This window comes from Vanessa tameamea, chromosome 11, assembly GCF_037043105.1.
Source record: "Vanessa tameamea isolate UH-Manoa-2023 chromosome 11, ilVanTame1 primary haplotype, whole genome shotgun sequence".
NCBI lineage: Eukaryota > Metazoa > Arthropoda > Insecta > Lepidoptera > Nymphalidae > Vanessa > Vanessa tameamea.
In genome coordinates, this window is record NC_087319.1 from 3,141,055 (window position 1) to 3,163,856 (window position 22,802).

At 31.3% G+C, this 22,802-nt stretch overlaps 1 protein-coding gene across 1 annotated transcript; it reads left to right on the forward strand.

Moving 5' to 3' along the window:
* The first annotated feature begins 5,624 nt into the window (after positions 1 to 5,624).
* Positions 5,625 to 22,788, forward strand: LOC113400814 (uncharacterized). The gene is made up of 20 exons (XM_026640485.2): positions 5,625 to 5,849; positions 10,144 to 10,298; positions 10,428 to 10,652; positions 10,736 to 10,944; positions 11,546 to 11,840; positions 12,292 to 12,524; positions 12,938 to 13,496; positions 14,147 to 14,337; positions 14,875 to 14,992; positions 15,066 to 15,249; positions 15,795 to 16,136; positions 16,444 to 16,705; positions 16,866 to 17,021; positions 17,148 to 17,433; positions 17,684 to 18,023; positions 18,891 to 19,207; positions 19,623 to 19,760; positions 20,171 to 20,379; positions 20,904 to 21,065; positions 21,278 to 22,788. Exons 2-20 carry the CDS (start codon positions 10,161 to 10,163, stop codon positions 21,438 to 21,440), a joined length of 4,527 nt encoding a protein of 1,508 aa, XP_026496270.2. The 5' UTR covers positions 5,625 to 5,849; positions 10,144 to 10,160; the 3' UTR covers positions 21,441 to 22,788.
* Positions 22,789 to 22,802: the final 14 nt, after the last annotated feature.

The following is a 22,802-nucleotide window of genomic DNA, read 5'->3' on the forward strand; positions in this document are numbered from 1 at the left end:
TAGGTAAGTAAAAACAATTCTATCGTAAAGAATTCATATACCTTATATTAGAGATGTACCGAAATGACCAATAAGAACGTGCACCATTCCTTAAATCACCTTTTTAACTGAAGTAATGATTCCACCCTTCGCTTCAAAAGATAGAGGCTGACTTACAATAGTGCCGCCTGAAAGCTGAAGCCAGTCGCTTCCTATGCTATTTTATTACAAAACTAATACATTAAATAGAATAAAATAAGAAATACGAAACAATACAAACTTTTTGTGATGCTAATTACATAAAATGTATCAAAAATATGTGTTATATTCAAATAAATAAAAAACAGTGACCAGAAAAAAAGTCTTCGCACACACGCCATAGACCGTATGCTTATGGTCTAGTACGCATCTATAAAAATTCGCTATCGATTATAGACCTTCAAAATTTAGATGTTACTTAATACGAAACATTAAATATATGTATGTATAGCATACACAGTTTTACATCATTCAGAATTTAATAATCATTATTGTAAGCTGTAAATACTTAGTAATAATAATATTCTCCTAATCGAACTTCAGCCACGGCAGTCAAAATCAAGGATTAACCATCTGCGCAGAAGATACTAACTTTAGTGGATAATCTTATGTGCACTTTCTATTAAGTAAATTAATTTAACAAGGGATCATTCACAATCCGCTGGGATGGAAATCCGACATCCCCGCAACACTGCCAACCTTCTAACTGGGTTACCTGCAAATGTCACAATGCTGCGCACAACCTCTTCCCATAAATGTGAAGATGCTTCATTACCGTGCCGTCAAAAATTTAATTTAACCATTCTGCTAAAAATGTCATACGACGCTAAAGATTTCCTCAAGGTGATTTTCTTCACCTTCGAGCATGTGATGATCGACTATAAACTCAGATTAAGTTCAGGACAGTAAGATTGTGGTTCAAACAGAAAACCTGCAATCTTTGATTAAAATACTTGTATCCTATCCACTTGACTATACCTAGGCTTTTATTTGTGACAACCTTTTAACATTTGAAGCAAATAAATGATTTTCGGTGCTTTAAACAAATTCATGATTGTATAATATACCTAAACTTTATAATACAAGAATATTAACAATTAAATCCGATACAAATATAAGCGTTTTAAAGTGTTTTTTATTGGACCTAGACGAAAAGTTTAAATCATCTGCAGAGACTCAATAGCATTCTTAAATGGAATCGGTATTGATGCAAATGAATACGCCAGAAACGCTCATATCTCCAAACAATAAAGCTCATATTTGTATATATTATCCCTTCAACATATGAAGCACTAAATGCACATAATGATAGCAGTGGAAAGCATTTGAGTTATGCTAATGCACCTTGCGATACCTTGGGAGTCATTCACGGAGTTCGGAAACGTAGAAACTGTTTTATCTTAACGGCTTATAAACATAAAGATGTCCACTCCACGTCACTAAAAAGCGATTGTTGTTAAATTTAATGACACATTAAATAAAATAAAGCAGGCTTACTCACGATAATCACGACGTTTTAAAACTAAGCACTATTTACCGTTATTTTAAGTACACTCTACGAAAATCTATTTCAGTAAATAAACGTAAATATGAACTTTCAATAAAATTAACTTTGAATACGGCAGGCCGCATGTCTATTTAAAGTATAGTTAATTCTTGAAATCATTGTACATTATCTGATATAGAAACTTTTATTACAAACATAGTATAATATAAAAAGAATCGTTTGTCAGTAGCGTAATAAATATTTACAAACCAAATATTTAATTTTATACTTTACGGTTATACTAATACGTATACTAAATGCGTTCTAAGCTTGGGACCCTTAGTAGTAGCCTTTGTAGACTTCTATTATCCACCGGGTTTCACCATCAGATCAGTTCAGTACATACAAAATATTTGTATAGACATTCATAATACATATAATTTCAAAGTTAATTATATTTTTACGAACCGTTTGCTATTAAAATATATTTATAATTATAGCAATACATTATGGTAAAGATAGCAAATTGGTCGTATGACACCTTAAGTTTTATTAATACTTTCGAACATGACTCATTGTGTATTAACAAATATTATTTATTTGAAAAAAAAAAGTTCAAAATCCGTATTATTCATATTAAGCACATGTATAGTTAGTAATTATTTTTTAGCGGATGGTATAATATTCGTTACAAAAGTAAGATCTCAAACTATAAGGTTTGAGATCTTTAAATGAATAAATTCTGGTCTTTCGTATTTCTAATTTTTTAAAATAAACATTAAACGAAGTCAATATATTTTTTCCACAACATGACCGTATTTTTTTTTTTTTTTTGTAACCCAGGTGTCGTATCGCAAACAATTTTGACATAAGCCGAATAGTCTTTAAGTATCGAGACCACACAACATCGAACACAAAGACTGTCGTTTGCCGCTCAGAATACCTTCTATTGTTAATGTCAAAACAAGATCGGTTACAATAAATCTTATTAAAACTTCGGTTTAAGATTCAGCCTCACACCGCCATTCATGAACTTCTTTGATATATTCAAAAGAATAGTTGTTTACTGTAAACGCGGATATTGCGAACGCTTTTGTGGTTTTGCATCTGCTGTATCTGCTTTAGAAACTTTGTTAGTAAAATTAATAGTTTAGTTTATGGGCACCACATACGAATTAAGAAATGCTCTGTTTATTTTTATATTAAGTAAATACAAATACATTATTAGTTTTTCGATTGAGATTTTTTTTTATTGATGGCAAATGGCAATACCTTATACTTTAAAGCCACAATCTTTCGAAGACATTGACACTATAAAGATCATTCCTTACAATGCCAAAGCGCTGTAATAAAAGCGCTAGAATATTAAATATTTTTAGTAATAAAGTAAAAGTTCCTCTAAATATCCTACTGCTGACGAAGATAAAGACTTCCTCTACCTTTTTTAAATAGAACGATAGAATAAACTTCGCACTGCTTCAATGCGACTAGTAATTTTATTTTATTTTATTTTCAGTAGGAGAACCAACAGTACATACAATATCACATCAAAATAAAAAAAATAACATTTCAAAATTATCTTGGCAAATGTTCTACTATTTACAGGTAGTCTCACCATGCACTATCACATTGCACAATATGTATTAAAAATATAAATTTAATAAAATCAATGATTAGAGATAAGAATTATAAAGGCTCCGGTCTGATATCTTAACCTAGTAATTTTTAGTCGGATACATTATAAGCTGAACATTAAACCATCGAAGTGTTTAAATTTTTTACGACAAATTATATAAGTAGAATTTTGAGTCTTAATTTTGAGTAATATCGTTAATTATATAATGTACTATAATAATACTATTTCTATAGTAAACAAGGTAGTATCGCTTGAGTTTTGTTTATCTAAAGCCTTTGATTGTGTGTAACACGAAACTTTGGTCAGGAAGCTACGTCATTATGGAATTAGGGACACTGCACTCAGTCTTCTGATTTCGTATCTGAGCAATCGGATTCAGAGGGTTGATGTAAATGGAAAGAGATCTCCCGGGTCTCCAGTTACTGTGGGGGTCCCTCAAGGATCAATTCTTGGACCATTTCTCTTCCTTGTTTATATAAATGACCTGCCACATCTCCTAGGTGATAAACTCGAGATAGTACTGTTTGCTGATGATACTTCTTTAATTTTTAATATAAAAAGACGTATTTCAATATATGACGATGTGAACAATGCTCTCTCTGTAATAGTAAATTGGTTTAGTGTTAATAATTTAATGTTAAATAGTAAAAAGACAAAATTATTAAATTCACTCCCAATGTAAGATGTGTCAAAACGAGTGTACTTTTAAACGGGGAAGCATTAGATGTTTTAGAATCAACAGAATTCCATGGTATGACAATAGTCTCTAAGTTCCAATGGGGCCCCCATATAAATAAATTGGCGAATACTCTGCTCTGCAGCCTATGCGGTAAAAAAAATAGACTTTTGACTGATGTGGATACGGCTCGCCTTGTGTATTTCAGTTATTTCCACAGTATAATGTCGTATGGCATCCTACTCTGGCGTAATGCAGCTGACATTAATACCATTTTGCAGAAGAGGGCTATTCGTGCAATTTATAACCTGGGCCCAAAAGATTCGTTAAGAGGTAAATTTAAAGAAATGAAAATAATGACTGTCGCTTCTCAATTTGTTTTTGATAATGTTATGTATGTACGCTAAACATAAATGATTTTCCCAGAAATTGTGATGTACATTCTATTAACACTAGGAACAAGAATAAACTTGTTACTCCAAGTACCCGATTACACAGGGTTAGTAACACTTTTGTTGGGGTAATGTATACGTTTTTACAACAGGATCCCAGAAAACGTTCAAAATTATTCAATTATAAAATTCAAAAGAATCGTTAAAGTGTGTGCTAAAGGATATTACAACACTAATGACTTTTTAGTTGACTGCACACCTTGGGATTGAAATGATCGCCTCCAGGCTGTTTCAAATAACTAAAATATAATTATTATTGTACATGCAAAATGGAAAAAAAATAATATCCCACTGAGTTTCTTTCGCCGGTTCATCTCAGGTCCGAGGTGTTAAATTCCGAACCGGTGGTAGATTTTTGCCTATCAATAAGCAAGTGTAAACACTTCTATATTGAATAAAGATTTTTGACTTTGACTAGATACATTAATGTAAATCTAAGCTAAAGAATACTTCCAGTCATTTAGATATTCACTATAACAATGTTTCTAAGTATACCTACTACATGATCGGTAAGATGATTTCTCTGATCGTAGTCTATTACCGTCTAAGATTGGCCAGCTAATAGTAGATTTAGTGTAATTGCAAACGATTATTCAACAAGGGAACAAAAACAAGTTGAAATAAAAGATATTTTATAGAAAAATTCAAATATATTCTTCTTTCAAGATCTTAAATGTAGATCTTATTTTTATAGTTGATAATAATTAATTAGTCTCGACTGATGCGATTCAAATAGAAAGTTCGTTATTAAAGTTTCGTACATCCGATGAAAATAAATGACAAAAAACAGGTGTGCTTTATTCCAAATTTAAAGATATCCAAATTTATAAATTTTGACCCCGGCTAGAATTTTTTTTTTTTTTAATTATAATATTATGTTATTTTTTCACCATAATCATGAAATATTCAAATTATTATTTACGAGTTCAGACAATTCAATTCTTTTTTATTGTAAAAATAAAAGTCTAGTTTTTCAGATACCATATCTTAACGTATTCTGTCAACAGAAAATAATGGAGTGGTACCATCCGTACAAACAATATTTTTGTACGGAATTTACCTTTTTTACCAGTATAAATTAATTTAGTGACGCTGTAAGAAGCATATTTATTCCGAAATTATATCATAATTATTTAATAGTATAAATAAACACAAATTTAAATACCATAGTAGTAATTATCTGTACAACCTTCAAAATATTGCTTCGCTGAAATAATTGTTAATCTGTGCCAGTGTTTTGAATCTGTGATTTCATGGACACTAGCAATTAATACGTTTGATAACTTTAGACCAATCATAAATGGCTCTTATCTATAACAACCAATCAAAATACAGTTTTTTAACAAGATGCATTCCATCCTTGCACGAATGCATCGTCAGACAAAACAAACGGGACGAATGCAACGCGTAGTGCAGTGTTTGTTTGCTTTGTTACTTTGGTGCTAAAACTATTTTTTCTAAAAATTATGAAGAAAAGAGTCTTAGTTTTAGTATCATTAAGTTATATTCAAGTAATTTAGTGACTATAAAGGTGCTTAACTTTAGTCATATGATTTCAACATCAGTCTCGGGCATAAAGGAGTAAGTTATCACATGCTTTTAAATCTACTATAATGTTTTCAATAAAAGTTAGAACAATATTTTTTCAAATTATCAATGTATATTTATTTTACTTATGTTGATCAGAAACTACTATATAAAAATAGCTTACTCTGACACAAATTCATATTTCTGTTCTTATACATATATTGTTAATTTTAATTTATTTTGTAACAGAAAGCTGTATCAATAATTTGCAAACTTTAAACATAAGTTAAAATTCATATAATGAACATATTTCTTTATTAAGCTAACAACTGAATAAATGTTAGAAATAATCTTTTCAATCAAAGAAGAAAAAACGAGTTCTAAAGTTAAACTTAGTAACTATTAACAAAATACCACATAGATATAAAGAAGGTTCTCATTGCTAGTGTAGTATAGGTAAAGAAAACCATGTTAATCATATGAAAATATTACCTTAAAAATTACGATTATAATATATTTTACTTGAATTTCAGAACTAAGATTTGAAAAACAATTAAAACTAAATGTTCGTGAGTTTTCTGAATGACTCTTACTTTATTAAAAAATAATAGCCATGAGTCACTTTGTTTTGCACCAAAATGTACTCATTTGAGACCAAAATTGTATTGATTGATTACCAATTATATTTATATTGTATTACCAATAACTGTTACCTGTTAAAGATCAATAACTTTAATATTTCTTCAAACTTAGTATTGTTAAACATAACATAAACTTCCCATTCTTATATATATATATACAAATTATAAGTAATAATACTTAAGCAAATGTAAATCATTGAAAACTAACATACATATAATATACTTATCTAACAAATTACATGTCTATATAAATAGAAATTCCACTTCCGTTTGCAATTATAACTTATCAGTCGCTTATCATTTAACCATTAGTTCCTACGATATGACACCAATCCAATATACTCCAAAGAATGACTAATTTTAAAATCGAGATAAGGTACCCTTGGCCTAGTGCACCACATACAAGGTGCTATTAAGGAAATGTAGTTTACCTATTTACAAATATATTTTGTAAACAATAAACACATAATATTGATCAAAACATCCTTTTGTTTGAATAATTAGAAAAAAATGTATTGAAACAATAATATCTATGGCTAATAATAATATTGACTTGTTTTAAATTAATAAATACAATAAGTAAGTAATTTATGTTCTATTAAATAAACAATATGATTATTGTTGTATATATTTCTTTAAAAAAATATTGCTTAAATTTTTTGCAATTTTTAAATGTGCATTTTTATTTCATTTTAGATTAAAATTGTGTGTAATGTGTATATATACAAAACATTTTATTCAAGTACATATTTCCTTTTCAATAGTGTAGATGATACTTATATTATAAATGCTAAAGTAACTCTGTCGCTCTGTTTTGCTTTCACAGCTAAGCCACTAAAACAATTTTCATGACATTTGGTATTTAAAGCAAGCTTGAACCCCAACCAAGGACATAGGCAATTTTTTTATGCATCAAAATCCTACGACCCCTCTTGCCATAGTCATAAACTAGTACAAAATATATTAAAACAGTAGTTACAGTTACAGTACACAGTAGTAAGTAGACACTTTAATGATTATTACCTATTTTGAAACTTATTCCACACTTAAAATATTTACATATTTGTTTTGATAAAAAGTATGCTTTATTTTTATCTATGATAACATTACAGTTTAATTAGTTAAATCTTTATACATAAAACTCACTAATTAATAAGCACATTTTAACAAAATCCTACTAGTATTAAAAAATAAGGTAGATCTTATAACATAAATATAAAGGAGAACATCTTGACAGTATTTTCACTTCTCTTTGTAAAAATTCATCAGACCATAACATTTGATCATAAATTCCCACACAGTGCAAAAAATATTGAGGTTACTGTTATTTGTATTGTCAAGTTAAATAAATTGTAACGGGCTTCTAAATCTATCCTTGATATATTAATACATTTATTAAAAGGAACAATAATTACGCAGGAGAGAGACATATATTAGTCTATCAATTCTATTTTGATTTACCTTAAAAATACATTTTAAATGTATACTTATTCAGTATTTTTAAACAAAATACAAGTATTAATATTTAATTATAAATAAAGTTCAACTTATATTTATTTTAAATTAAACATATAAAAATAATTGCTTTGATTCTATTGTAAACAAGTGAACTAATTTTATGAGTCTTAAAAAGTATATTTATGTATTGTTTTTTTTTTTTTTACTAGATATAAACTTGACAGAGATAGCAATATTAGTCCTGTCAAACTAATTAAGAGTTTGTGTACAAAATATTAGCACCTATTTATCTTTTATTCTTACAGTTTTTTTTAATTAAATATATTTGGACTTTGTTAAGGACTGTTTGTTAAAGTTATTTACATGGATACTTACAATCATAGTTTCCTATTATCACTGTCAAATTATTCGATATCAACCTTGACAGTCATAGTAAGGTCGATGACACAAATGTTCTCGTATTTCGGACTTTATGAATTTATCTCATTGTCGTGTAGGTGGCACTAATCGTCAAGGTTATATTGAGAATCGTTTCGTATGAATACTTACCTGTCCATCTATTCACTCGTTCTGTATGCCTCATTAATTTCGGTTGTGAAGTGATTTATTCCAAGTCTAAAGTTTTCAAAAAACATTTTTATATTTTTCAATGATAGAATTTAGGAAACAAAAAGGTAAGCACATCAGGGTCAAACTCAGCTTTAATTTAAAAGTAATTAATTATTTATAGTGGTTTTTGAACTGTTTCGTAATAAAAACAAACTTATTAAGTAAATACTGCTAAGTTGAATTAACCTTTTCTGCCAGTAAATTCGGTGTCGCGCTCATCTCATACGTTTATAATTATTTTTCCTTAGTTGATTGCTACTTTACTTAAGCTCTGACTGTAAACCTAGTGATTTCATTCTGTCAGTGATAACGTAAATAATATAAATCTTCCACATGTTTAGATGTATTTACTGAAATTAGGATTCCATATTCGAACACAGAAAGAAGAATTAATAATATGAATTGTTATGGTATAGGTAGTTCTATCATGTATCGATGATCGACAGCTTGGTAAGGTTGCAGTTTCAAATTGACAAGCTTGCACGTACAAAGTGTAATCCTGATTACTATTTGACAGCGATCATAACATTATTCCATCACATTTGTATTCATAATCTGGTCTCAATTTTCTTAAATTTACTAAAATTCTGATTAGATTGCGCCATAAAATCCCAAAGTGTAAATCAAACTTCATGATTGCGCTTTATTGTATGTGTAATGTGTTTATGCGAGAGGTTTTAGCTTGAAGTCGTAAACAAGATAATCAATTATACAGTACCGAAATGGTTTCTCCTTATTTGATTCTTTTATATTTTACCAATTGTCACCATTTAAACAAATAAAATTATGTAATTATACAAATAATATTGTATAAATATTATCATTTTGTTAAAACCGTACACGATTGCACACGAGGGACTGTAAATTAACTGGATTGAATATCAATTTTGTATTATGAACATCAAACAATGTAATAAATATAATTTACTTAAATATTGTTCAAGTTAAGTTGGATCGACTGTTTAATAAATTATGGTAAAAACAATGTAAGTTTTGTTTCTATAGTCGCAAGGCTAACTCACTTTGAAGTCGGGCGAAAAACCTACAGTGTGAATGCGTCATGACTTTTGGGTTTATCATATTTTTTTTAGTGGCAATTACATATATATGTACATGTATGCACAGAACATTTATAAATGTATAAAATACGAAAAAATAAATATATCTCGATTCAAAATAAATTTTAATTAGTCATTATCAATACAGACTCCTGTAAAGAAAATGAGTAATATATAAGCAATAACGAAAACCCCATCCAAATGAAAACAAGTAATCTTTGAGAAAAATGCAGACTTACATAAATACATACATACATGCAAACGGGTCAAAATGAAAACTACCTTATTTGAAAGCCGAACTTGACTTGTTTTCTTTTAGAAACAGACACCAATTTATTTCATAAGATTTCCCAATCACGACTACTTCATATATCTCGTCTAAATTATAATATGTAAAAATAAATAGCCTCGATGGCGTTGCTTTGTACTTACAGGCATCAGTCATGCTTCAGTCGATACTTCTAAACGCTTATTTAAAATTCGCAGTCTATATGAATATTTTCTATCAATCGTGGAATTAAAGGAAAATTACTATTTCTAAAATATACCTAACATTAAAGTAAGTCTGTCCTGCTGTTTCAGATGAATAGAATAATACAATGGACATTAAGAACCAGAAGTTGTTGCAGCATCACCAGCATGCTATCGTTAAGGATTTAGATGTTATGTTCATCCTAGATGAGCTGTTTACCAAGAATGCGATATCGAACGAAGACTACGATCACATCTCTAACTTGGTACTTATTACTTACTCAATTGATAATGAAATCGATAGAGATAAGCTTTATATTTATGTGACTCGATTATTGCAAATAAAGACAATACTCTTTATATGACTTGTAATTAAATATTTCCATTAATTACAGAGAGACCGTGAGGAGCGGACAAAATATCTTCTCAAACTTCTTAAAAATGGAAATAACAACGCCTTCGAAGTGTTCGTAGATAGCTTAGCGAAGGATTACAATTGGTTGTGGAAAAAACTGGCGACTGGGAACAGTAAAGAGATGATCGAAGACAGTTTTGAGGATAGTCTCAGTAGAGGAGACGTACCTCGGCTGCCAGATCACTTCGTTAGAAGACTTGCTCTGGTAAGATATTGCCACATTTAAAGTGAGAATTCATCATTATTAAAATGTAGTAAACTAATTTTGTATTTTTCAACATATTTAAGGAAAACGACGTATATGTGAAATTAAAGACGCTAACCCGCCACAAAATCCTCAGTCTCCACGGCATGTCCGGCTGCGGTAAAACCGCTTTAATAATCAGCGTGTTACGCAACAATTCGCAACTGATCACGTCTGATTTCAATGGTGTCGTGTACTGGCTTAATTTCAGCAATTGTAAAACGGAAGACGACATAATTGCTCAGCAGAACAAGTGAGTTTACAAAACTAATTAACAACTGTAATTATTTTCATCACCATACATGTGTTTCGATGTAGGATGTGTTTATGCAGCATTATTTCATAATCTTTTATTTATCATCTTTAGTCCCATTTTTCTCCGCTTGATTCCCAGTTCATTGTTAGGTCCAAACATGTCTCAATCAAGGCATTATTTTTTTCCTTTATCTATTGCATTCGTGTTTATTGACAATTTTTTGCACAGACATGTTTTGAAAAATACCCCACAAAACTCGTCAATAGTTATCTTCTAAAATTAATACTTTGTGTTCCTCGTTGAAGAGTGAATGAGCCGTAGTAATTACAGGCAGCAGATATATAAAATACTAGATCCCATGATTTGTGACACGACATCTACGACTGTTTGAAGTAAGATAGATACATAGGACCAAATGTAACCAAATACTATCAGGTAGCCCATAGCTCGTCAATCAACTTAAAATAAAATTTTAATAATAACATAGATCCTGAAGAGTGAACAAAATATCTTCTAAAACTTCTAAAAATAGAAATGTCATTAAGAATGTGGCGTAATGCACGAAATGGATTTAAAAAAAAACTTGTTTCTCTTACAGACTATATCGGAAAGCGCTATCGATAACCTCCCACAATTCGTACATGAATTCGTCCATATCGATGTCCAGCATTGGTTCAAACTCAGATTCCCTGTCCAGCTACGATTGGACGTGGCAGGAATTGAAAGACAAACTCAAGTCAGTATTCTCTGAACTGTCACTGAAGGATGCCTTGCTCGTCCTTGATGAAGTTAACGAGAAGAAATGTCTAGACGCATTCGACATTGGCTGCAAAATTGTTGTCACGACGAGAGATACAGGGGTCGTCACAAATTTTCATCCACAGATTATTAACGTAAGTGAATTTATTGCTACCTTAAGCTGTTGAATTGAATAATGTCACGCAAATTAACTTAAATGATTTTAGTATTTATTATAAAAAGTGTATATCGTATAAGCTCAGTGTGTATTATATAATGCAATATAAGGATTAGGATTTGGCGGACTTGAGGCCGACAACCCGCCAGCTCAACTCTTCTTGAGTAAGCTTGTGCTGATGGGTTTGGTAACATAAACAACCACCTAATTTAATCATACAAAACACGTGTTCAATTAATAAATTTAGCTGTACGATAATTCCCTTTAGTTGGCTTTTCTGATACTTACTGAATTCAGATGGGAACTATTCTGTTCCACAAGCGACTCGGTAAGATGCCCAAAAATTACCGAATTAAAACACTCATAATACTGATACAGATAAATTTATAACAATTATAGTATTTTTTAAAGAAAAGTTGTAATTTTAGGTAGAGAACTACTTTTCCGAAGAGGAATCGCTTGCATTGTTCGCCTCGTGTTTGGAAGTGGAAGTATCAAATTTGCCGAGACAAGCGAAGAAATTACATGAAATATGTAAAGGTAGTCCATTCCACATCGCCTTACTGGGAGCAGAGTTAGCGGAAAATAAAGAGAGACTAGTACATGATACCAGGCACTGGAACTACTATTTGAACAAGTTGGAGAAAAAAGAATTTATCTTGTAAGTATTCTATATATTTTATTTATATTTAACATACTCATAAATAGTTTTTCTCATTTCATGATGACTAATTGCTCAATGGTTTTGATAAACGTAAACTAATTTTACGTAAATATATGTTTTATGAATGTGAAAGTGATTTGTGTAATCCCTCAACAATATTCTGCCACATGTGTATCAAGCTGTATTAGCTGGGATTGAATTAGCTTCGAACCTTCTGAAAAGTGCAGCAGTGAGACAACTTAATCTTAATTTTTATTTATTTTGGGTTACAAAATAACCATTAATTATGAATAAAAATTTAGAACTCATTTCACTTCAAAACTCAGTGTTCGCCATATTGAATCCGCGATATATTCTCACCTCTGTAAATCATTCTACCAAATATTCAATTCTAAATTGTAATTTTTCAGCCATTTAAGACCAAATGTTAACCCAATGAAAACAATCGAAATTTGCATTAATTCACTCAAACCAAACATTCTACCTTTATTCAAGATGCTCACAATATTACCTGACAATGTTAAATTGTCAGCAAAAGTGTTCAGCAAACTGTGGAACAAGCCAGTCCTTGAAGTTAATAGTATTATAAAGCAACTTCGAAGTAAGTCACTAATAATAGAATTCTATGATAAGGATCAAGTGGATTATTCATATGAAATACACGATTTAATTATGGGTTATTTACGGAGCAGTTCAAATGACGACGATGTCAAGAAACTACACGAGGATTTTTTAAAAAGCTATAGTTATGACAGTATCAATAATGCTCCGGTGGAAATAGAAGATGACGGGTACATAGCCTTCTATATTGGTTATCATTTGGCCAACACGAAGAACTTGAACAATAAGTGGACTCTTTTTAACAGATTATATTTGGATTTAAAGTTTTTGGGCAATAAAGCGAGACTTACTGGGCCGGCCGATGTTATACTGGATCTTCAGAAATATGAAAGTCATATCGCTCATGATGTAAGTAATGAGCACTAAATATCAACAGGGAATAACCCTTTACTTATATACATATTTAGATGAACTTAATGTGGGTATGTCTGTTTGAGATTGATAAATTATGAAACTGTTTGACCAAACACCATTAAAGTTGGCTCATTATTATTTTTTTGTGGGGAAGGTATTTCTTTTAACTTCCTTTGTAATAATGCGCGTCTAAGTGGCGCTACTGTACATCTACTGCACCATAGCTTGACTGTATCATATTTATTCGTAGTTAGTACATTGCAAGTAAAAGGATTTGGCTGAGTTTTGCGGTCAACCGTATGTCAAATCTCATCAAATGGATTGGTTTCCCAACCCTCACTTTGTAGTTCAAGCACTGGTTATAAATGGTATTAACGAATGTGCCTGTCAAAAACTTATCAGCTCTCAACCACACACATTTATATAGGACACATCTTTACTAATATGATAAATGCCAAAGTAATTACCTACATAACATAACTACTACTACGAAATGTCTGTCTGTCTGTCTGTCGCTCTTTCACGGCCAAACCACCGAACCGAATTTGACGAAATAATCTTTTATGCCTAAAACAGCTGACGACCGCCAAAAACGCGAGAGAAGCCGCGAACGACAAATATATTTTTTTTCTGTTTGCATTTAGGAACTCGACAAATCATTACTATTCAGTATTAAAGAATATCTAAGTACATATGGAATAGATCTATACAGATATCCCTGTACGGACATCATACAAAATATCTTACAAAACGAATCCAAGGGAATTCTTTACACCAAAGCTTGGCAGATAGCTCAAGAGAGATGTACTAATAACGAGTTATATTTTGAATTTATGTAAGTGACATTGTTATTTTATAGTTGGAAAAAAAAATCAGCATAGTTTTAATGGAATTATAAACATCATTATCGTGAAAGTCGTGAATTTTTGAGTTACAAAATTTTAAATTCGTCATATATTATAATTTTTACGTCACATTACGTGACATGAGGCTTTAAAACTTTTATAATAATTGTATCAGTAACAGTGTTAAGATTACACCTTTTTTTGAAGATCTGAGAAATTGGTTATGGTATATACTCCATTGCTTCTCACTTAACCTGGAAGAACTAGATTTCAAGACTGAAAAAATTGTTGGTCCTGATTTAGAGATGGAAAAATATTTTCCTGAAAAAAAACCTATAAAATATGTTACCCTTTTAAATCTGAACTCAAACGTTATCTCTTAAATCTGCTTAAAAAGAAATGAGGAAAGATGCAAAATCTGAATTAATTTATAATTGTATGATTAGAAAATTATGTTGTTTATATTTAATATTTTGCAATGCTGTGACTGGTGTAAAATATTTTTTATAAAATTGTTTTGATTTAAGGCACGAACAAAATGTAGAAGAAATAAAACATTCCACGATCGATGTCAAGGAAACAATCACTGCCGTATGTTTTCTGGGTGATTATGTGCTCGTTGGTACAGTCATGGGTGCTATCAAGGTACTTGACATTTTTTATCTGTGACAAATATCTAATAAGTTTATATATTAATTGACAAATGATTTTTTTACAGTTCTTTCACATAGGAACAAATAAATTGAAAAAGGAATTACAAAGTTCAGGTTCTCCTGTCAAGTGGGTTGGAGTATGTCCTATAAATCCTCTATTTATAGCATCATTGGCTTATGACGGGGTTATTAAGTTGTGGTACATCGATGATGTAGAACGTGATGGGGCAGGAGGTGTTATTGAAGAAGGTATATTAATTGATTATTAAAAACAAATGATTATGAAGTTCAGATTGATTTCAAGTAACTACTTACTAACTACAATATAGAAAATAATTTTAGAATATTATATCTATACATAAAAATAAATAAAAAAAGAAGCATTTGTCTGTCTGTCTATTTTTCTTACTGGTTAAATATTATATTTAGTTTCATTTCACCTCAAAATCGATTGAATCTATTAATATTTTAAGAACTTAAGGTTTAAATACATTTCTTTTATTCATGAATTCAGTCTAAACGATAAAATGTTTGATTTTTTTTTAAGGATATTCTTTTCAAACTGATAATTAATTAATTGCCATATTTTTTCCTTACTTTTTTTTTCATCAAATATGTTTGTTAACGTTTTTCTTAGTTTTTGTATTTTCGTGTAAAATTTTGAGCAACTTAATTAGGTTCACAATCTGTTCCCTGATAACTGAGTGTATACTAGGAGTGTACTATAATTAAATTATAACAAGAATGATAAGGAATCAAATATTCTACTAATATTTAATTTTATTAATATTTAGAATCTGAAGAATCACTGAACAATAATTACCCAAGCAATGAAACTATAGCACCAAAACTTGGACCATTTATAAACTGTCGCTGGGCAAATAACGAAGAAACTTTGATCACACATACATCTAAAATGATTGTATTATTCAACACGAGTGGCAAAGTACTGTACCTCCTAGACAATCTGTATAGGGATAGGGACATACTGTGCTGTGTTCCCTGCAATTGTGATAAATATGTGATAGTTGCCACAAGCAACAGTACTCATATGCTGGAAATTATCGATGTGAAGACCAAAGAAAAGCAGATCTATGAAGAAACCGATACAGTATTGGATATCATAACTGTACCGGGTGAGTTTTGACATAAAACGTCGTTCCTTCTTATTTTGACTCATTATTACGTCTATATTTTTAACATATTAGAATATATGCCTATATCATTTTATTTATGGATACACCAAAGACAAAATTTTCTCAAAAATAATGAATCAGTTGATTGAGAGTTTTGATGCTCGAATACGACACTCGTTTACTATAACTTTGTGAAAACAAGAATTGCGTTCAGTGGAAAGCAATGTTTTTTTTGGGTCAAAACGCCATGTCAGTAAATTTTTTAATTTTTTTGATCGAACTATAGAATATGTTAATTCCATTTCAGGTACCAAGAGAATCTTAACTTTAAAAAAGAAAGAAGTAACAGAATATGAATTCAAAGTGTTCCGAAGATTCAATCAAAACTGTAATAACTGTGTCTGCAAGACCGTCGTAACCAGCGACATCGTGAAGGACGGCATTACATTTATATCGATGGCCGTGAACAAGACCGGAACGCTCCTATTCGTGTCGACGGACGACAGTCGGGTCATCTGTGTCAACTTGAAGACGAATACGTATCTCTTCGATTTGGAAAACAGAAGAGGGTGAGAATTTTAAAGAAAATACCCGCCTACTAACTCATTAAAAATTTTATTTTGTTATTTTAGTGATGGTTATTAACTAATAAATTAATTATATATCTGTCACTGGCGATCACGAGACTGTCGAACTGCAATAGAATGGTCAGCATAAATCGTTGCGCAGGAACGTGGCGTCGATGTCGACGAGCGAGGTGGCGTGGGACGAGCTGGAGCCCGGCACCGACGTGCTGCTGACCGGCACGGCCGACCACGAGAACTGCGCCAAGGTGTGGTACCTCGACGCCGCCTACGTCGCGCACTACTCCCGGGACGGCGCCGGGTGAGTGATTGCACACCCTGGCCGAGGGGAATACGCGACAAAAAATGGGACCTTACCTCTACAGACCACTGATGTTCCTTGCTCAAATTTTTACGAGTATTGAGTGCATTATTTTTCTCATTGCAGTAAAGTACGCCTGACGACTAAATTCGACGCGAGTTTTATTAACACTCTTTCTCCTAACACTCCTAACACTTCGACGTCGAGCAGTGCACCGCAAAGCAGCAATAACACCCCGAAACGACACCAATCTTTTGTCAGTCATAAGGAAGCCAAGCGGGTGGTGAAATCCACGATGAGTTTAGATCGGCATTCGCTTAAACCTCTGAACTTAAAAGGCTTATGTAACGGAAACAGCGATGGAGCGTTTCAGCCTTTGTTGGCTGTTGTCGATGATAAAAACAATATACAGGTAAGAATAGATAAACTAAATACCAATTAGTATGGCTTATACAAAGTAATTTAACTGTTTATGCTTTTTTCCATCATTTAATTTGTAAGTTTGCCAATACTATTTTTTGCTAATTCATGGCGCCAAGTGTTCGAAAATCAAATTTAAAATGCTCTTTTGCTTCATAACGCATAGTCCAAAATCTCATTTGATAATTCTAAAATACTAAACAATATCTCAAATCTGATTAATCATATTGATGTATTTTCAGATAATGCGCGGTAGAAAACTCATAACAGAGATACCGTCAAATTCAGACGACCATATTACGAAAATAAAAATATCTCCCTGTAACCAATACATCATATACGGTTTTAATTCCGGTATCGTCAGAAAGTTCACTTTACGGTCCAAAGAGAATAAAGACATAATGGACGTGAACAGTGCAGTTCAATACATGAATTTTGTAAGTCACAATCTAATGATGGTCGCGGGAAAGAACCGTTGTCTCATGGCCTATCGGTTGACTGAAGATGGTGACTGGAAACCTAAGATGTTACAACGGGGAAACACTAACCTCGGATCTCAAGAAATCTTAAACGATATAAATGGTATGTAGAATACATCTACCTTATATTATAGCACCTTTAATTTCCGTAAACAGTAGAAGATTTTTTGGTTACATTTTTAGTATTTATCCGATAGTGTATATTTCATACTATACAAATAGAGTCTCGTTCGTCTCGTGGCTTGATATATGGCCTCAGGCCCCAGGTCTGCCGAGTAAAGGTTATTGGGTTTTTCCGTTGAAAAGTCCGAAGTCTGGACGTTAGGAGTGTGTACATTCCCGTGCCTTGGATAGCACCCAAAGCCAAGTTCTGCGCCTGAATTCTTTTCGGTTGTGTCGGATTTACCGTCCCATCGGATGAGAGTGACGGATTAGAGAGGTCACTTGTATTTGCGCACACACTTGTGAACAGTAATACGTCCTGCGTAGTTAGCTGGTCTCCTTTGAGATTAAACGCCGTGACCGAAATCAGCCGGCAACATCGTTATCACAAAGAGAGAACAGTCTACATTTGTGAAATAGTGTTTCGAAAGTGCTTGAATAAACTACTTTTAACACAACTACTATTTTATTTATTACATAGCGTTATGTACATAAGAATTATTTACACTGGAACTTTAATACGAAACAAAATTAAAAAAAGCTTCTGTACAAATCAAAATCAAATGGACTGTTGGCAAGAATGTTAGCAGAATATTTACTACTAAGTTTAGACAATATATTTTATCATTACATTATAAAATATATTTTCTATACTTAGTAATATTATAAATGCGAAAGTAACGCTGTTTGTGTGTCTGTCTGGTATAAAGCAACCTTGAACTCCTAACTAACCTAACCCCTAACGACCAATTCCTAAAACGCGAGCAAAGCTGCTAGTGGCAACTAGTTATATATATTGTAATTGCAGGTTTTAAGAAGAAATCAAATCCATCTGACAAGATATCAAGCTCAGAAAGCGACACAAGCATTAGCTCCAGAGACCGTCTCTTCCGAAACTGTGATCTCAAAGGACGACTTTGTAAAGGAAGCAGTTTAGTCGACTGTTACTGGGTACAGGACGTTGGACTAATCACGATAGAATCTAATGCCACTATTAAGCTCTGGGACAAAGATTTAAATTTGGCGAGCGTTCTGAACGGACGACAGAGCGATGTCTGCGTCTATTGTTCTGCATTTCAGAAGAATGTCCTAGTTTTATGTGATGACTATAATCTATCTTTTCAGGTAAGTTTATACTTTTTTTTGAGCTCGATGCCAAATGTGTAGATGAGCTATTTATATGTGTTCATATACCCAGAGAATATAAATCTTATGTAAAAAATCATCAATTGATGATCGCAATACAAGAATATATATATAATTATGTATTTGATTATGTGTTAAATTTAAAAATAATTTATGGGTTTGTTACCGGCTCTTCTCATTAGAATCTACATATGTGATGGTGATAGTGACAAATGGTTTTAAAAGTCTTCTAGAATCCAGAATATTTTGGTTTTAAACATTATATACCTTGAGCCATTTATAACACTTTTAAACTGATCCTGTAAACCAAGTCACAGTCCTAATACGCTAAATATTATTAAACTTAAAATTTCATTCTGAATTTCAAACTCAAAACAAAAATATTTGTTTACAGATATTTGAATTAAGAAGGGGAGAACAGATTCAGCTGGAGACAGTTCAAGAATATAAACTTAATAACAGAATATACTCCTGCACTCTTACAGAGGACGGTAATATGCTGGCGATGGGACTCGATTCCGGTGATGTTGTGGTAAACAGTTAAAATTTTTACTTTAAATTATTATTTATGACAAGTTCGAAATTAAAGGCAAGAATTTTTTTTCTTATTCGTACTAAGCAGTAAAAAGTAGTCTTATAAAAAATATATGCTAATTTTTTTTTTTAAATAGGTAATACTTTTCTCCCTCAAATGGTAATCAATTAAGGAAAAGTATGTTACCATCCAAACCAAAAAGGCATTCCTAAAGAACATCAGACAGACGGCAGACTTTATTAAGCACCTTAAATACTCACATAATTCTATACATAACAACAACTCTATTACTTCAATAGTGAATTAAATCAGAAATACATACCGTTTAAAATGTTTTTGCCGACCATACTGTCATAAAAGTACCAACGGGGGCCCAACTCGAAGTAATCTCGAAGCGTCGGTCGCAGATCTGGAGCGTGCAGAACAAGCGGCAAGTGAAGCTGCTGAAGCAGCACAAGAGCAGGGTGCAGTGGTGCGGCTTCTCGCCCGTGCCCGAGCGCGGCCCGCGCGCGCCGCTCGACGACGAGCCGCCGCTCGTGCTCGTGTCGCTCGCCGCCGAGATCGTGTGGTGGAACGTCACGCACGTCATCCGCATGCGCAGCAAGGGCTTCTTGAGGTGAACCTTTTATTTTTTATTTATTGTATTTTTAGGTTGCCACGATAGCTTAACTATTCGTGAATTAGATACTAAGATGCTTTTTATTTGGTATTTAGACCAACTTTGAAGTACATTTGAAAGAAGTTTGTGTACTCTTGTATTGTGTTGTAAGTAAAAGCAAATATATTTATTTATTTATTATTATTTATTTATTCTTTATTGCACACAAATACCTAAAACTAAATTTAACATTTGAATTAAACAAAAGTTGCATGAGGTACAACAGGCAGCCTTATTGATAAAGCAGTGTTCTCTACCAGGCAAACTTTGGGAGTGGACTTTGGAGTACTGATTGTTAAAAAAAGTTGGAAGGGATACAATAATTTAAAATTGCCAATAAATAATATACTGCATATATAATATAAAAATACAGAATAGACAAATAATTTTTTATAGCTATCAAAATGAAAAATGTTTCTTTATTTCTAAGCCTATGTTGGAGGTCTAAGTGTTTTATTTAAGTGACATATTTTCCTTTACAGGACTGGTCTAAATGTAATCACACCACTAGCGAGTCCACTAGATGTCAGGAACGAAATCCAAACAGTCGACAATTCTAGCACAAGCACAAGTAACAATTTCTTCTTCGGAGGTAATCTGTTAAACCCACAGCATTGTTGGAAAGTTAACTGGAAAAAGAAAACGTAAGCAGTAATTTTAATTATATTTTAACTCAAACTAATTAAAATATGCTCATCTTTGAAGCATTTTCGAAGATATTTTCCGAATGACAAGATTATTGTTTGAAGTCTGCATTTTTTTTAAATAATTTATTATAAATATTTTTTTATAAATTTGCATTATATAACTTATAATTGCATTACAGTAACTTAATTTATCAATTGCTATTGTCTAGGTGTAAAGAAAATTCAAAAAGAAAAGAAATACTGGCATGTATAAAGCTATCTGGAATGAACGCGAAACAAATTTGCCTCGACGAGAAATTCTCCTGTTTCGTGACCGTCGACAACCCCGGACATATACATATAATGAAAATGATGAGTACATGCTCAACGTAGCACAGAAACATTATTTGTTTCGGTTCAAATTATACGTAATGTTGTTATTATTGATTAAACAATACAGTTAAAGGTTCTTGAATTCTGTGCGACGACAAGTACATAAAATTAATTTAATTTGTTATTTATTATGGAATTTGTGTGAATTTAAACGACTTTTAAAAGCCGGGAAAGTCGGTTGTTGTACTTTGCATTTAAAAAAAATATCAAGTATACATAGTTTAAATGAACAAACATACATTTTAATAATATTAGTTTAATTTTTTATATAATATTTTACAAAACCGAGATTATGAATGATAAAAATGTTAAATGCTCTCTGCCTTGGTGATAAATGGTTGACTAGTGACCCCAACCAGTATAGAACAATTATTGTCTAATATAAACTGCCATTTTACAAATAAACTAAGATCTTATGTATCTCTTTTTAAGTCAATTTTAACAACGAAATATCAATTCATAAGTTATAACATTTATATTTTTAATTATACGTTTTAATTGGTGAAATAGTATTAAAATGTTTTAAACAAATTTATGCAAATAATTTTGTACTATAATTGCAATTCCCACCAGTCTGCTTTTATAAAATAAGTTTATAATGTTGTTAAGGTTATACTAAGGAACTATTTGATCTTCAGTGGCAATAGATATAAATAAAATCCTATTTTTATAAGAAAGTATCATAATATAAGAGAAGACATAGCCAGTTCAATAAAATAATAGGCAATTTATTCAAAATTTTGTATGTGGTAAGGTATAATAACAAAGTTTATTTGAAACCTTTTTGAATGAAAAATGTACGCATACTGTTTATCTGTGCCATTTTGGTAAATGATTGTAAATAGTAAATGATTAAAGATATGAAAACTGTTTATGTATCTTATAAATATAATGTAATTATAAATGGTGCTATAAATGTCGTATATCAAGTGAGTTTGAAGTTTCGAATAATATTGGTAATGTTTTGTTAAAAAATGATTATTAATTTTAGGAAATATCAGTGCTCAAATGTTGCATTTGCTAAATGTTCCTAGCTTACTTACCATCAGTTTTTTATTTTTTATTTTGATTACGACAAGCAAGAAATCCGTATTAAGCTCATAATTGAATTTTTATCTTAATGTAATGTGACAAATTATCTTAATGTGATCTTAATTAAACATTTATAATATCTTCAAACAAATAATTAAGAGCAATATAATAAAAACTTAATTATAAGAAATAACAATATGTATGGTGTATCATTATTTAAAATGCAAAAATAATAGTTATATTTTTTGATGTTTTAGACATTACATATTTTGTGAACAATTCTTTACATTCTTAAATAAATGCATTTTTCTTAAAACGGTTTTAACTTAC

Bases quoted from the DNA above. Each gene is read 5' to 3' on its own strand.
- LOC113400814 (XM_026640485.2), top strand. From the start codon at position 10,161: ATGGACATTAAGAACCAGAAGTTGTTGCAGCATCACCAGCATGCTATC. The intron at 14,993-15,065 runs GTACTTGACATT...ATTTTTTTACAG, and splicing joins CAGTCATGGGTGCTATCAAG to TTCTTTCACATAGGAACAAA. The intron at 17,022-17,147 runs GTGAGTGATTGC...TTCTCATTGCAG, and splicing joins TACTCCCGGGACGGCGCCGG to TAAAGTACGCCTGACGACTA.